This window comes from Temnothorax longispinosus, chromosome 1 (genome assembly GCF_030848805.1).
Source record: "Temnothorax longispinosus isolate EJ_2023e chromosome 1, Tlon_JGU_v1, whole genome shotgun sequence".
NCBI lineage: Eukaryota > Metazoa > Arthropoda > Insecta > Hymenoptera > Formicidae > Temnothorax > Temnothorax longispinosus.
In genome coordinates this window covers 6,940,834-6,956,439 of record NC_092358.1, presented here as the reverse complement: position 1 = coordinate 6,956,439, position 15,606 = coordinate 6,940,834, and the positions used below count along the sequence as shown (strand labels likewise).

The window sequence follows — 15,606 nt, the reverse complement described above, 5'->3', positions numbered from 1 at the left end:
AAGTAAAAATTGAATAAATATAATTTCCGCTAATAAAATTAATAACATTGGTAAAATTTTACCAACTGTCAATTTTATTATTGCGCAATGTCGCAGTGACAATCATATCGATCAATGTTACACGAAGAAAACGCGAGACAATATTTTTTTTATTTGACACGTGCGATCTGCTTCTCTTTATAATTTTCAGCCTACACTTTTGTCACTAACAAAGTTAAATGTAGCTTCGCAAAAAGAAAAAATCAGGAGAAATTAAGAGATAAGGCGGCGTAAGAGTAATTCACACACAGAGATACATAAATAAGTGTGTGTTAAATGGCATGCAAGTTAGAAAAGTCTCGCTCATGCACATGCACTCGTCAGTAAAATTCCGATCGCTTGATTGGAAGAAAAAGGGAGGTGTCTTCCTTCGTGACGGGGAGTATCCCTCGCAAGAGTTGTGCTCTCTTACTTACTTACCGGGACGTGGACATAAAGAATCAAGGCAAAATGTGACAGACGAGAGGAGAACGAGGCAGTCGCGCGATCGTGTTGACTGCTTCGTTGCTCCGGCGATATAATCCTAAGGCCGAAAGCAGCAAGGGACAAGGGGGTGGGAGCTGTTCTATGTATGCATCGACACGAGAAGAGTCGCTAAGAACGTTCCGGGTGATAGACGTGACTATTTCTCTATGTGGTGTTCGCGCTAGAGCGTGTGTTTCTAGGTGTCATTTATTATTTACAGGAGGCTCTAAAACACACTCAAGATCAAGATCGATTCTTTCAGCGAGCAGTGAAAGAAATCTCGCGCGATGCGCGGCAAGTGGTAAAAGCACGCGATTCGTCCGACGTCAAACTACAATTTCTTCCGATTGCACTTCCGAATCGGTCTTGAGCGTTCAGGATCACGACATCACGGGCAATACCTCTCGATCCGCGCGATGTTTCTTGAATAATTAATCTTTAAGGATCGGAAACATTGAGATTCGGATTGATAGAGAACATCGATTGGCTTATCAAAACGGTCCTAATCTAATTTAAACACAAGTGTGTTCCAATTCGTCTAGCGGGAGTTTAACTGTTTTTTCTGAAATCTAATTTTATACTAACAGGACTTTTTATCTAAGGGCGTTCTTCGTTTATCTAGATGTTATTTATACAAGAATTTTTTTTGGGAGGAGGTCACATTTTCCAAAAATATACTTTAGGTGACACAATTAATTACAATACTAAGTGCGAGCATCCTAGTTTAGATCAATGGAGCAGAGCAAATTCGCGATAAGAGACGATCCTAATCTAGAATTATTTTCAGATAAAATAGAACAGTCTACATGATCTATATTTGATTACAGGATGTTTCTGTATCTCAATAAATTTATCATTAAATTGTTAACATTCGCGATAAAAGAATAAATATCAATATCGAGAAATGTCTTATCTATTTTAACAATAAATGCTTTAATGTGTACATAAAAATATTTTATACCATTAAAAGAGACAAAAATAATTAAATAAACATCTCTAATGTAAAAACTTGGCTTGTTATATTGAATAGATTTAACTTAATTTATTTGAATAAAAATTGACGCATTATTATTCAAAATCTATCAGTTTTATAGTCAAAATACTATAATGTGTCTTTTAATTCTTTAAATAAGATTAATTCCAGAAAAAAAGACAAAAGTTTCAAGGAAAAATAGCTCCGAGAGCATTCCGGTTCAGAAACATCTTGCAGTTGCTACAGAACTAACACATCTTAAACGCATCGTACACACGGTCGCGATTCTTATTATGACTGACATTTTGAGCGAGACAACGGGCAGGGTCTTTTCCGGCTTTTTTTTCTATCGCGATCTACTTCCGGTAGGGTCAAAGGGGGGGAAAAGAAGGACAATCTCGAAAAATCGAGGAAAGTTTTTTCTTTTGAGCTTGGACCGAGCCGACACCTTCTGGTAACGGATCGAGGAGCGAGGTGCGTAGGTGTTCTGGTGTTGGTAGTACGAGGGTGGTCGGTGGTCATGATGATGGTGATGGTGGTGGTGGTAGTATTGGTGATGGTCATAGTATTGATCATTGTCGGTATCGTAGTAGTATTGGTCGTGATGGTGATGGTCGTGGTAGTAGTTGTTTTGATCATCCCGCTGGGAGGACACCTCGGCCAGCAATGGCTCTAGCTCGGGGGCGCGATCCTCGCCATTAACTACGAGTACAACCCCAGACCCACCCCCTCCCTGGCTACTCTCTCCGCTGCTGCCTAGTATATCGTACTGGCGAGACATCTTCCAGTTCACCTTTTTGTTTCTGAAATCAAAGCGACCGCCACCCTCCGGTGTATTCTCGACAAAGAAATATATGCTGACAAAAAAAATAGACTATATGCATCACACAATATAAAATTAACATTTTTTCGTAATTTGCGAGGCGTCCGTTAATTAAGTTATCGTTCAAATAACCGTAAATTATATAAATTCTGATTTATATATCTAAATTACTTTGCCTCTTAAAAAACCGGGCTATTAAAAAGTTTCTCTAAGAATATAATTGAAAACCTCTTTTATCTCGTCCATCTCGCATTTCACTTTTAACAAATAAGAAATTGCATACCTGATGCTACGCTGACGTCTGTGCTCGGCGGCTGCGAGGACGCCTAGGGCCCCTTCCTCCTCATCCCTGATGTGCTCTTTGAGTCGTTCCTGCTTCACGTCCATGGCCGGTCGCATCACCGGTTCCAGGCTGTTCGCCCTACTTCCGGCTCCGTGATTATTTCCGGTGTGATTTACCGCCGCCATGTCCAGCAGGCAGTTGTAGAAGGCCGATGGCTAAATTGCGAAACGTGCGAAAGCACACCGGGCTATCAGAGCTGATCGACTGGGATCTCATTTTTCGATCAACAATTTCTTTCTTTTCTTTTTTTTGCGCTTTTATTTCTCCATTTTTTTTTAGTTTCCTCCGCATATATATATAATAAAAACTATATATATATATATATATATAGATATGTACAGGCACATACAGGCTTTTTTCTTAGCGTTACCTCTCGTCGGTGGGTCTCTCGAAAAATCGTGGTAGAATGTAAAACGCTTATAAAGATCGGAAGCATTCAAAGTCAAGAGTCAAAGTACAGTGTAAAAAACGGTGAGAAAGAATTCTCAGAGTAAAGAAGGCGGCCATGCTAGAGAAAAGGCATGCCGTGATGGTGCGTTTACTTGTGTCGATATCTTACGGCGGACTCTTCCACATCTCGAACTACTGTATATACTCGCTCGAGAGAACGTGTGTAAATGCAAGAATAATTGCGAAACAGTAGCGTATAAATGGTATTGCAGCGGGATTACAAATTTTGTATTAGCGTCGCAAAGCCTGTATATGTTGATCGAGACTATGTTACGTATATCAAAAAAAAGAAAAAGAATGAGAAATGTTTGTTTTCCCCCCTTTCTCCCTCGTATACGAAAGTGTTACACAAGTGGACACAAAATGCGTTAGTAAGGAAACGCGGTTAATCTTTTTTTGAGAGACGTAATAGTACTGCAAGAATGCAATTGTTAGTAAGCATGCACGAAACGGGCAAAGTCCCGATGTTCTACCACACTCGTGCGCGGTATCATTTATTTTAAACATTGCGATAATCGTAAACATCATAAACGCCGCGAGCAACTACGGACGACTTGTGTTTGCGTGATGGTAGAACATCGGATAATTCACGCCGCAAAGATTATACAGATATGCCAAATAATCGTGGACAAAATTGAAATTCTGCTGCTTGGTATGCAAAAAACGGGTCTGAGATAGAAGTATATTCCAAGGTTTGAGGAATCTAGAACATGCCGCTATATGGGATGTTCCAAAATATTACACATTTTAATTATGATTATTTCCGCCTTCAATTCTCGTGAAAACGAGAAATCTTTTATTGGAATATTTTTATTGTTGCTTTAGCAATATCGTCATTTTTGGAACATCCTTCATATATCGGTGACTTGTCAAGTGCTTGCTGAATCCGTATAAAAAACAGGAGCTGTATCTATCGAAAGACACTTAAAATGCAAATAAATGAGATGCGGATAAATCGTTTTTTTTTTTTCATCTATCGAGCTACAAATTATTGCTTGCCATGAGAGCAAGTGATCATCAATGTTTACGAAATATTTATCAACATTTACGGTACATATCTTTTCGTAAGCATCGTCGAACACGCTCGGGTTGCTCGCCGTTAGTCGCGATTTACAGGAGCAATTTATCGAGATTCTCGCGGAACAGCTCATTCGTCAAAAACTTGAATAAATTGTTATTATGTGAAAGATATTTGGTTTACTATGTATCACAGATTGTGTGTTAAAGTGATTTATTTTGTGTCAGTGCGCGTTAATACGCGTGCGTGTGTGTGTGTGTGTGTGTATAATATAGAGAAAGAGTGTGTCGAAAATGACGTGTGACGTGTAACTGAAGGAGCGAAAAATTGCTCTAGTAGAAAGCAGAAAACTGTTCTAGTAGAAAGTGATCGGATAAGTTGGGCAAGACTACGAGTCTACTGTTGAAATATCACTGGTCAAATATAAAGTGCCTATTGATCTTCTCTACACTACTGCAGTATAAAACTCGTAAGAAACCAGGAAAAAAAAGAATCTTCTCGGCATTAGCTAGCAGGAGCGTTATCATCAGCTGCCGCATTAACTTCGCACCGTAAGAAAAAGATGCGTTTGAGATTATCTAGCATCTAAGAAAAGAGAAAACGACAAACTTCAAGTTTCCAAATCTTCGCTGCGCGTGAGTTCACTTGCTTAGATATTAGATGATCCTCGAATCTGTTTTCTTGTTGAGATCAAGCGAAGCAATCGATGTCCGCGTGTAAACAATACAGCGCAATCACTTCCTAATAATAAAATAGATGATTATAACTTTCCGGTGATTTTTTTAATGACTGTTAATTATTATAGATACTCATTGTTGCACCAATAGTTTCGCGATAACTAACAATTTTTTATTATTAGGATGTTATATATTACTTGAGCTTGTGACGAGCACGAAGTTAAAACGCTTAGAGCAATGTAACTCCAACTTCTACTACTTCAAAGAGTTCGCATCAAACTAAATAAAAAAAAAAAAGAGAGAGAGATGTTCGTCAAACGCTCGTGAGCAAAACGGACAGTCCGGCAGAATGAAAAGGAAGTTTCTACGTCACGCTCTAAAAGAATCGGCTATCGTCCAACTATACGTTTAATTAATCGAAAAAAAGGCTTGCTTGGCAAGAAAAGAGTACAGTACATGTCTAAGAGGCGTTTGTCATAGATTGAGGCAAAAGGCGGGCTATAAATATGTATACGTTCGAGAATCGATTGGCTCATCGGGCTACTTTTCGCTCTAAATAGGCTCGAAAAATATAGAGCTCTAAGAGGTGATTTACTTACACATAACTATACCGGTATTGCCGGTCGACAAAGAGCCGATATATCTACACGCGCGTACACGTGCGTATGTAGCCACGTGTCACACCCACGTGTCTGGCAACAACACGACGACTAAAACAACTCTGACAACGTGTCATAATCGTATATATCACTGCGGGAGCCTCTCGCACGTGCGGAACCTCGCCGAAAGTTAGACGGGGGGGGGGGGAGAGATCGTCTTCCCTTCGTGATATATAGATCGAAGTGAGAGCTATTCTTCGACGTTATCCTAAACTAGCTTGATAAAAGAAAACGTGCGATTAGAAAAAGAAAAGATCCTCTCTGCAGAAAGGCTAAGTATCTAAGACTAGCTCGTGTACGAGCCTGATTAAAGATCTATTTAGGTATTACGTGTCTAACATGATAAAGTGCCTAGACTAAAATGTATTGCCGTGTTAATTTATCGTACGCAAAACAGCCATTTATTTTCTTTTTTTGCTACCTTCTTCATCGTTGATTAAATTTTCTATCATCATCTATGGATATTTTGCGCCTTTTAGGATTAAATTTCATTAATTCAAGATGTAAAAAAATTATATTTATCCTAATTCCGGAACATTTGTTATCTTTCTTTTCATTTTCTCTAATCTTAAAAAGTTTCTCAAATATATCGTAACATAACATAATGTTACATGAGATTTTGCGAAACTGTGGTTTATTCCGAAATTGGAAATTAATTAAAGAATAAAATTTATATGATTTTATATGATTATGTTGATTTTATATAATTTCATATGATTTTATATGATTATTAATGATGACAACAGCTGTTTCGCTACGCTTTTCTGTAGTGTGTGTGTGTATGTGTAGTTATGTTAGTGTTAAATAAAGGGCTACTTTACAAACGAAAGACAGATTGAAAGTAATCGTATACACTTACGACGAGTAAAAAAAAAAGATTGTGCGCGGTGTAAAATAGAAAAAGGTGTAGGTACCAGAGGCACAGTAGTATATAATCTTACCATATATAATCAAAAATAAAAATAATTAATTTACAGATTATATTGCACAAAGTGTTTCGCGTAAATATTTTATTGCTTAAAACACATCAAAAAGATAAAAAAAGTAATGTTGCGTTAAAAAATTTATTGGTCTCACAATCAGAAAGAAAAAAGTTATTCCGTAAATCACGTTACGCTGAGACACTTTGCATATGCGCGATGCATTTCTTCTGCATCCGTCGTGTGTGCTCTGGATAATGTGTGTGAAGAGTGAAGTATAGAAAAAATTGGACTGTGAAAAGTGTTATCTTACAAAAAAACAAATGAATTATATGCTGCAAAAGATTCGCTTCTTTTCTTGGATAATAATGAGATATTTTTATGAAAATATTAGAGTGAAGATCGATAAAGAGATCGGGGAAACTTTTGCAGTACGTATTTAATGGAAAACAGACGAGTGTGGTTAGAATTTGAACACAAATCGTACAGCCAAAAGAAAAACGAAACAGTGTTAAGATAAGATAATAAGTAAGAGAAAAAGTAAGTACTACCGCCTGGGCTGCAGGACTTTGCCCAGCATTATCGTTATCGATAAGATCGTTATCGTTCTGGAAAACAAAGAAAAAAGACACAAGGAGATGATTGGAACTTGTGTGGACATCTTTCCGATCCAAGTATATTTTAAAAAAAATAATTCGATCGGTAAATTAACTATCACTGTTAAGTACTCTAGATATCATTAATCCGTTTGCTTAAAAATTCGTAATTATTTTCTCATTCTAGAGATCTCCAATAAAAAAATAATAAATATCGTGTTCTCTGTTATCTAAAAGTCTAATCAAAATCCATTCAAAATTTTCAGGCTATCTATGATGTACAAATATCGTCGTTCAATCGATCTATCAATTGTCATTAAAAGAAACTTTTCGATAGATATAAACGTAATTTTTAGTCCAACATCGATTTTAAATGGATGATTTGTATTAATAAATTTTTTTTAAATAGATTAATAGCAATCGATAGATCAAAGGCTGATAATCTATATTAATTACTTGCACCATTGAGATACAATGTTCGAGTAAGATCACATCTAACTGTTTCTACAAACATTGACTTAGCTATTATGAATAAAGTGAACAGTTGTGAAAATAAAATAATTGTGAAAATAATTCGACTAAATAGTTTGTTGTTTCTTGTTGTTCCATTAAGTTTAATAGGACTACAAGTAAAAAGGCATTATTTTCTTCCTGCTATTTTATCCCTTTGCATAGTTAAATTTATTTTCCAGTAAATTTAAAATCAACTTTTATGTAAGATATCAAGACTGCAATTTAAATATTTAGTGCAGATTCTAATAAATCTACAAGTTAATTCAAGTATATCTATTTATTTATTAGAAGTATCTCCATTTGTACTCGAAAAAGTTTTCGTGACAATATCCAAGCTCCGAGTGATCCAAGCTAGACTATACGAGATTTTCGGAAAATATTCTATTCGCAGTTTCACTCGCGCACGGCAGCCCTATCACGAGGAAGTCAACGACAAACATTCGCTCGAACTCCATTCTCAATCGAGATCCTCGATTTCGATTTTCCGTTTCGATTTTCCCGCAGCAAAAGTTTAGAAGGCACACACGATAGAATCATTTATTTAATACATATTTATGTACGTTTTGATTTACGTATATTGCTCTTACATTTAATTGCTTACTGGAAACAGGAAAGTCAAACAAGAAAATCGTAATTGAAGAAACACGAGAGAAACTTAACACTAGGAACGTATCTTTAAGATCTGCCGTCGTTCTTATGAAAAATATATAGATTTAGTTCGACAGAAGACAAAGAGAAAGAGAGAGACTCACCTGTTCGGTAGACTTTAGCTGACCAAACTTCGTCGACCTCCAACTTTCGAGTATCAGAAGGCAGACGTATATCTTACCCACGGTGACCTTGTCTCTGCCCAACTCTGAAAATAGAAAATCATCGCGCGATCATCAATGTTGCAAAATGCATATCGTTGGGTGGTGAAGAATGAACTTTACCTTCGTTCCTAGGTATCAAAAGATCTAACATCTTTTTCGCTTGTAAAGGCCAGATACTCCTGATCGTGTCCCGCAGTTCTTCATTGGCTTGATTCATTTCGTCGGCTGAAATAAAGAGTTGGAATTATTCACATATCATATAAATAATTATTGCAATAGCAGGATAAATAAAAAAAAAATAAATGCATAATAAGACATTTGATAACATATATTATCTTATAACGTTTATGTTATGATGTAATTCTTAACAAATAAATTTTTCTAAGAATAAAAGATTTAAAAAACGTTGACTCTGATTTTAGACACAAAAGACACAAAAATTGAGAAAAATCGCATTTATTTTATCGACAACTGTTTATTGCAAAACGACAATAGCCACTTTCTTTTTCGATGAACTTACCGCATCGCATTTTTATGCTGAGATTCTCGCGAATAAGGGCAAACAGCGTTGTAGTGAAGTTCACCTTGCCGTCACCGTCCATCGGCATATTCATCCTGATAAGCTTCTTGTACGCGAGCCGATTCGGGCACTTGTTGCCAAACCCCAACGGCGGGTCCATATTCTTCAGCATGTCGTACATCTCCGTGTAGTGAATCTTGCCGGTGGCATTCGGATCGTACTCGGCCCAGATCCGCACGAACTCGTCGAGATGGTGGGCGCCCAGGATCGACGAGTCCCGTGTGAGATAATCGAAGTTGTCCATGATGACGGCGACGAAGAGATTCAGCATGAGGAACGAGCAGAAGAAGATGAACGACACGAAGTAGGCGTAGGCGATGTTGGAGCCGCAACCTTCCGGCCCTTTCTCGGCCTTCGCGTCGCAGGTACGGCCCTTTACGCAGTCCAGCATGATGCTCGGCCAGGCCTCCCCCGTCGCACACCTGAGAAAATCAAATCTTGAGCGCTTCTTTTACGCTTTTCGTGTCACGGTGTTCGTAACAAGAATTGTGATTACTTTAGCGACCTAGCGCATCACACATATATGTGCCGCGATTATTACGCTAATATTCTCAACCGCATGCAGACCTTCCAATTCTAACTTAACCGATGTTAAATACCCAACGAAGTCGCCAAGATTATTGCAAAAAATTGGCGACTTGTACCTGAGAATAGATACGGCTATGTACACAAATCCATATTTGATAATTATTTAATTGAAATTTTGATTTAATTAATTCCATACACCAGTCCATTAGGGACTCAATAATAATTTCGTAAAAACAAGTTTACCGAAATGTTTCAAGATTTCGAAATTTAAGATAAAAGTTATTATTACTGACAATGAGAAACACTTATTTCATTTTGTCTTGTTAGAAAGTTAGAAAATAAATCAATTTCATCGTGAGTGGATTTGTGTTGTGAATATTTATTCTCAAGTATAAATTCTTCTGTACTACAAACAACCCCAAGTTAGTATTTTTAAGCAGCACCTTATTGCAATTGCAAAAAAAAGTTAAACTAAAATAGTTGCAAAATTTCATGCGATATTCTGGCGAACTAAGACATTGTCTCTTTTGCAGCACACGTTAAATTTAATTTCTATAATCTCCTCAGTCCTTTAATAAAATCCTAAATTTAATAAATTGCTATATGCATCCTACTTGTACATAAGAATTATATAGAAATAAATAAAAAAATTAATTACATAAAATAAAAATCGATTATTAACTATTTTTCCATGTTAAATTTTCTTCAAGGTTATTATTAATAATTTTTTAACGAGCAGTACTTTCATATATTCTGTTTCGAGACTGAGGAGAAACAAACAATTGGGCCCAGTCCTCTTGCAAGCGCGTCATGCATAAGGCCCTGACAGTTTACGCAACATCAAAGGCGATACTAGATATACTGCGAACTTAATACGGCGAACTCAATTCTACACGAGGCTGCTGTGTATTATTCTGTTTGCTCTGAATATGCCGTGTCATTTAGTCTGATTCTGCTTTTGTGCTCGACTTAAGTGCTGGGAACTTTACAGTACGTGGTTGGATCGAAGCGAAAAGGCCTGCTGTGAACATACATCCGGAAATAATACGAATTAAACGATTAGAAGACTCCGCGATACTCGTGATAATTGGGACGCTCAACGTGAGAATGGCGTAAGTTGAGAAACGACTTGACTACTTTTGGACTGGAGGTAGTATTTATATTTTGGCTTGAATGTAATTTTAATGAAATGTCTGAATGTTTTTTTTTTTTTAATTTTGATATACAATTAAATAATCTTCTTGGATATATTGTAGTGGGAATGTGTAAGAGAAATTAAAATCTTGAAAATTTTTCCACATCTTAAACAAAACAAGTCGGTGCAATCTATTTTTGCAATACTTGCGATACATGACCAGTGCCACGTAAGCAATTCCATTAATTAAATCCTCGTTACGTGGACGTCACCAAAGATCAATCTGCTTTCGCATCACAATCCGAGAAAACTTGGATCGTCTTCTGCATCGTGCTCTCGCAAATCGTGACAAAATGATAAGTGATAGGTATAGCTTGCCGCAGAGCGTGAAAGCTCATTCGATCATTTTTGCAAAATCGCGCTGACAATCGCGTGGCTCAAGGTCAATAGCTAAACAGTTAGCTAGATTCCTCTGGCGTGGGGCGTTACTTACCGAAAAAGCAGCATCAGACCTTGTATGAAGCTTTGGAAATTGTTGTGCTTGGTAATAGAAGTATCAGCATCCAGCGCGATGTTACCGAATACCTGAGACCCACAGAAAGAAGAGGGCCGCAGCCAAAAGGCACGAGCGGCATTACAAATTTGCGTCACCAAATATATATGCTTTTTTTTTTCTTTAAGTAATAACGGAATATCGAACGGAAATAATTGGAATGTCCTCTGCTTTCCTTCTCGCTGGATATGACCACCATTTTCGATCTTTTGTATCGCTTCGATCACAGTATTTTGTGTATGCGGTTCTGTATATAAATGTAGTATCATAGAATTCAATTCTAACTACAGTTTCTCATACTTTTTCTTTCAACAAGTACACGGTGTACTCGAGAGAATTGTGATTAAATTTATGCGTTAAGACATACGGTTAAATTATTTACGTCCTTGAAAACTCTGATTTATAAAGCTTTTTTCCTAACAAGTTCTAATAACGGCAGAACATCAGCTATAATCAATATAAGTTTATGAAAAATTATATATTATGTAAATATATATATTATGCGATACAAGTAAAGTACTAACTAATATAATTTGTAATAAAATTCATTCTCTCAAGCACCACCTTAATCAAAACTTCAAGACTTTAACGCAGGCATCACTATAAGAAACAGACTTCTCTATAGGGCTTGTTACTAATTGGGATGAGTCACAACAGATTAACACGTCGAGCAGCTTACTCTCGCGTTACAGCTCATGCCAACAAAGCATTACTCTAGAGGTAAGTTACGACCACACTTTTATATATATTCCCCTCGACTTTTCGCTCTACGGTCGACGATGTATCTCTCATCAGTATCGCACGAGATCTTTAACGGTGCTTCGTCGAGGGCCGGAAAAGGACGGCCAGTGATCGAAATTGCGTTTATAATATTATATTTTTATCAAATAACTGCTATAAGCGAAATTGAAGCGTCATAAAACATTTAAACATTGAAGGCACATGTAACAGTTTTTATTTTATAATGCATGACCGATACGAAAGTAAATATCTCTTATGCTAGTCTTCCGTGACGTCGTAAGGCCCTCTTACGATACATATTCTGCGAAACATCGTGAAAGATCGCGACGATAAACCAGCTGTGCACCAAAATCGTTTCCCTCTCACGTACGAAGATAAACTTTAAGCGGACAAGTAAAAAAAAATTCTTTTTAATTTTAGAAGAAGGCAAAGCCATTAGCTTATTTCAGAAGCTGTTTCTTCGTACGAAAGGCAAATGACAATTGGTCAGAGGTCGTCTCATTCGTCACCGTTCGAACCGGCAGTCAATTTAGCTGCTCGACTCACCGAAAAAGCAACATAAGACCGGCGAAGAAGGACTGAAAGTTGTTGTGATCATCGATCGCTGTTTCCGGATTGTTCGATATATTGCCAAAGACCTGACAACGGACAATTTCAGGGTCACTTAATGGCCACCGGGGGGATCTGCTGTCTGTCACTTAAAATTCCCAATCTGCAAGGTTGCGCGTGCCAGAAACTATTTCGAGATTACCTCGACGTTTCTCACCCGACTCAAAGCTGAGATAATTACATGGCTCTCGCTTTTAGCGAAATCTAAATGACGTTGCACGTTAGCGGTAGCAATTCCTTTACTTTGTCGACATTGGCATTGATCTTGAAGATCATCGGCCAAGTATGTCTTTTAATCAATTCAAGAAGCTACTATTTTTTTCCGTATAAAATCAACTACCAAAAAAAATATTTTCTATGCGAAACCAAACATATCCCATATCTGTTTCCTTCGTGTAGAATATATTAAGATAATTATTATTCGGCTTATATCTATTTCTGTATAATAATAAATTTAATCTTGTAATATTTTTTAATTATAACTTTCTATCGCATTAAACTTTTAGATCTTGCTGTCAGTCAATTAGTTGCTTAAAATGATCATGTTACTTCAATCCTGCACCCTTCTGCAGCCCCCAAAAGTGCATTTAATGGAATTCGTAGGGACTTCCCAAAGAAATCGAAGCAACGGAAGAGGGATTCATACCTGCATACCGATGATAGCGTAGATGAAGAACAGCATCGCTATTAGGAGACAAACGTAAGGCAGAGCCTGAAAGAAGATAGATTTTTATTATCGTTATCTCGATAATTAATCGTAGCTGATGATAAATAAAGCTAAATTTACAATTGAGAATGCTGAATAATAAGATTCGAGTTAATAATTGTCGCACGTTAAATTGAAAATAATGCGAGTCAACGATAAAAAAAATCAGGATTTAATTTAACGTGCTTACTTTGAAGGATTGTACGAAGGTCCAAAGTAAAATTCGTATCGTGTACCCCTGCCTGAGTAGTTTGATCAGCCTGGCGGCGCGAAAGAGCCTCAGAAAGCCGACGTTGATGAAGTTCTCCTGCAGGGGACAGAGGAAATTGCACTTAACCCCACAATATACCGACTCCTTATTGCGCGCCAGGACGGAGCTTCGTACGTGCAACGTTTCGGCATTGCATACCACCAACGCGTCGAAGGATATATCAATCGTTTCGGCGTGTTGCATTTCCCTATCCTCGACGATGCACGAACGAAGCTGTCGGAGTAAACTGACATTTTCTCGCTGGATGTTAAAAGAAGGGCGGCAGTAAAACCTCGTTGAAATTTCAGAAGACCTTTTTTTAAGAACGCAAAATCATCGTCGAAAAAAAGGTGGAACTAATTGTGATAGAGTCACTAATAACTACTCATAATCATAAATAATCATTAGTATTATTGTAGAAATAAATAGGATATTTTTTTAACAAGCAACTAATTGTATTTCTGTTATATTTCAGTAGATTAAATTAGTGGTTTTCTTCTTTTTTCCTTATTAAAAATCATTCTTATCTTTATACGAATTTAATTTTTATATCAATACAAGTATAAGTAGATTAGTTCCAAATTAATGCGTTCGTGTAATTTAATTAATTAATTAATTTGTATATTAATAAAAGTTTAAATGAATTAGTTCTAAATTAATGCGTTAATGATTCTCAAGTTTAATTACATACATTAATAAAGAATTATATTTTAGTATAATAATTGAACTATTTTAATTATTGTAACGCAATTGCGTAATAAATTCGTAATTATGTTAACCCTTTTGCTGTAACAATTGAACGTCCGATTGTTGCGTCGAAGACTCTTAATCTAAACGAAGACGATTAATAAGTCGAGATCGAAATAGATTAGACACCGCATCCATATGCCTTTAAAATATTGTCTGGTAATGTAACTACAGTGTATAACGACTATCTGAATTTGTGATATTCAGTGTTGTAAAATGTTCGAGACTGTTAGTGTAATATACGAATAGTTGATGTATTCTGAAAAGTACATGCACAGGATAAATAAACGGGATAAAAACATATTGATCTAAAAAATGACTTTTAGGAAGGGCCTCGAGAAAAAGAAAATATTATTTCTGAAACCCAGTTGTCTTTTTGCAAATAATCGGAAATAAAATTATGTTGATTATCATCACCATTTTAGGACAATTGTTACTAATATGTAATATTGTTATATGTAACAATAATAACATATAAAGATATTTATATTTGAAATCATAATTGCAGCTTATCGAAAAGGAGTCACAAAGAAAGATTTATTTTGGATTTCTACGCAGCGAAACTAAATTTAGAGTTGCGGCATTTAATATTAATTCTGTACTTACAACGTCATAACTTTCCTCCAACTTATGTCGTTAACGTAAAAATTAGATAGTAATTTTATACCTTCTTTTCTAGCTGGCTACCAGTGAACAGTCTGATCACGTCCCTTAACTGGTCCTATTACAGAAATATGTGAGATTGCGAGATTATTCCATCCCCAATATTGAGTTTTTGATCGTTCAACTCTTGGCATTTTGTACAATAAGAGCAGAAATACTAACGACTGGCAATCAACATTAACGATGAGTAGCTTCGTAAGCAGCTCACTTTGATAATCAGGACCAATACTCACTTCACGATAATTCTATTCTGTAATACTTCTAAGACATATCTTTATTAAAAATATTCTGCAAGCGGCAGGCAGCAAATATACAGATTTCGACACAAACTTTTTACTGGATATTTCTCTGAGATTTGCAAATCAATATTATTCATATCCTACACATATTATCGGCTAGATTGTAATCGCTACATCAGTGGAATCGAAATAACATCACTATGCGATTTGGAAGGAATCTTTCGGCAATATACCCTACACGGTATTTGCTCCTTTCCATCTTCCAAACTACAACTGACATTCGTCAATCTAAGTCACAGAATATCAGATATCACAGATATAGAAAGAAATGTTCCTAATACGAAGAACGGACAGGATTTGTATCGGGAACATGTTCATGTTTATGTATATATGTACATCTGTATGTATGTACAGCTGTTTAACTATATATTAACTGCGTAAATGTATACTGTGCAAATGTAGCGATGTACAGTGTGATGTATGTATGTAGCGTATGAATGCAGCACGAAGCTAAAAGGTAATACAAAAGTACTTCGGTTGTCGTAATTTACCTGCTAGCTCGTCACA

At 36.5% G+C, this 15,606-nt stretch overlaps 1 protein-coding gene across 19 annotated transcripts in view; it reads right to left on the bottom strand.

The window, feature by feature from the left end:
- Cac (calcium voltage-gated channel subunit cacophony) overlaps positions 1-15,606 on the bottom strand; it is a 172,641-nt gene that overhangs the window by 14,867 nt on the left and 142,168 nt on the right. For 9 of the 19 annotated variants that reach the window (XM_071790800.1, XM_071790792.1, XM_071790819.1 and 6 more), the window contains exons 21-29: positions 13,331-13,471; positions 13,081-13,146; positions 11,025-11,116; positions 8,809-9,290; positions 8,409-8,513; positions 8,229-8,332; positions 6,919-6,975; positions 2,584-2,798; positions 1,926-2,280 (exon numbers count right to left, since the gene is read on the bottom strand). In XM_071790800.1, the coding sequence (XP_071646901.1) occupies positions 1,926-2,280; positions 2,584-2,798; positions 6,919-6,975; positions 8,229-8,332; positions 8,409-8,513; positions 8,809-9,290; positions 11,025-11,116; positions 13,081-13,146; positions 13,331-13,471 (1,617 nt within the window). Of the gene's footprint in view, positions 1-1,925; positions 2,281-2,583; positions 2,799-6,918; positions 6,976-8,228; positions 8,333-8,408; positions 8,514-8,808; positions 9,291-11,024; positions 11,117-12,371; positions 12,464-13,080; positions 13,147-13,330; positions 13,472-15,606 lie in introns of all 19 variants that reach the window. The other 10 variants (XM_071790927.1, XM_071790879.1, XM_071790870.1 and 7 more) reach the window with 7 other exon arrangements.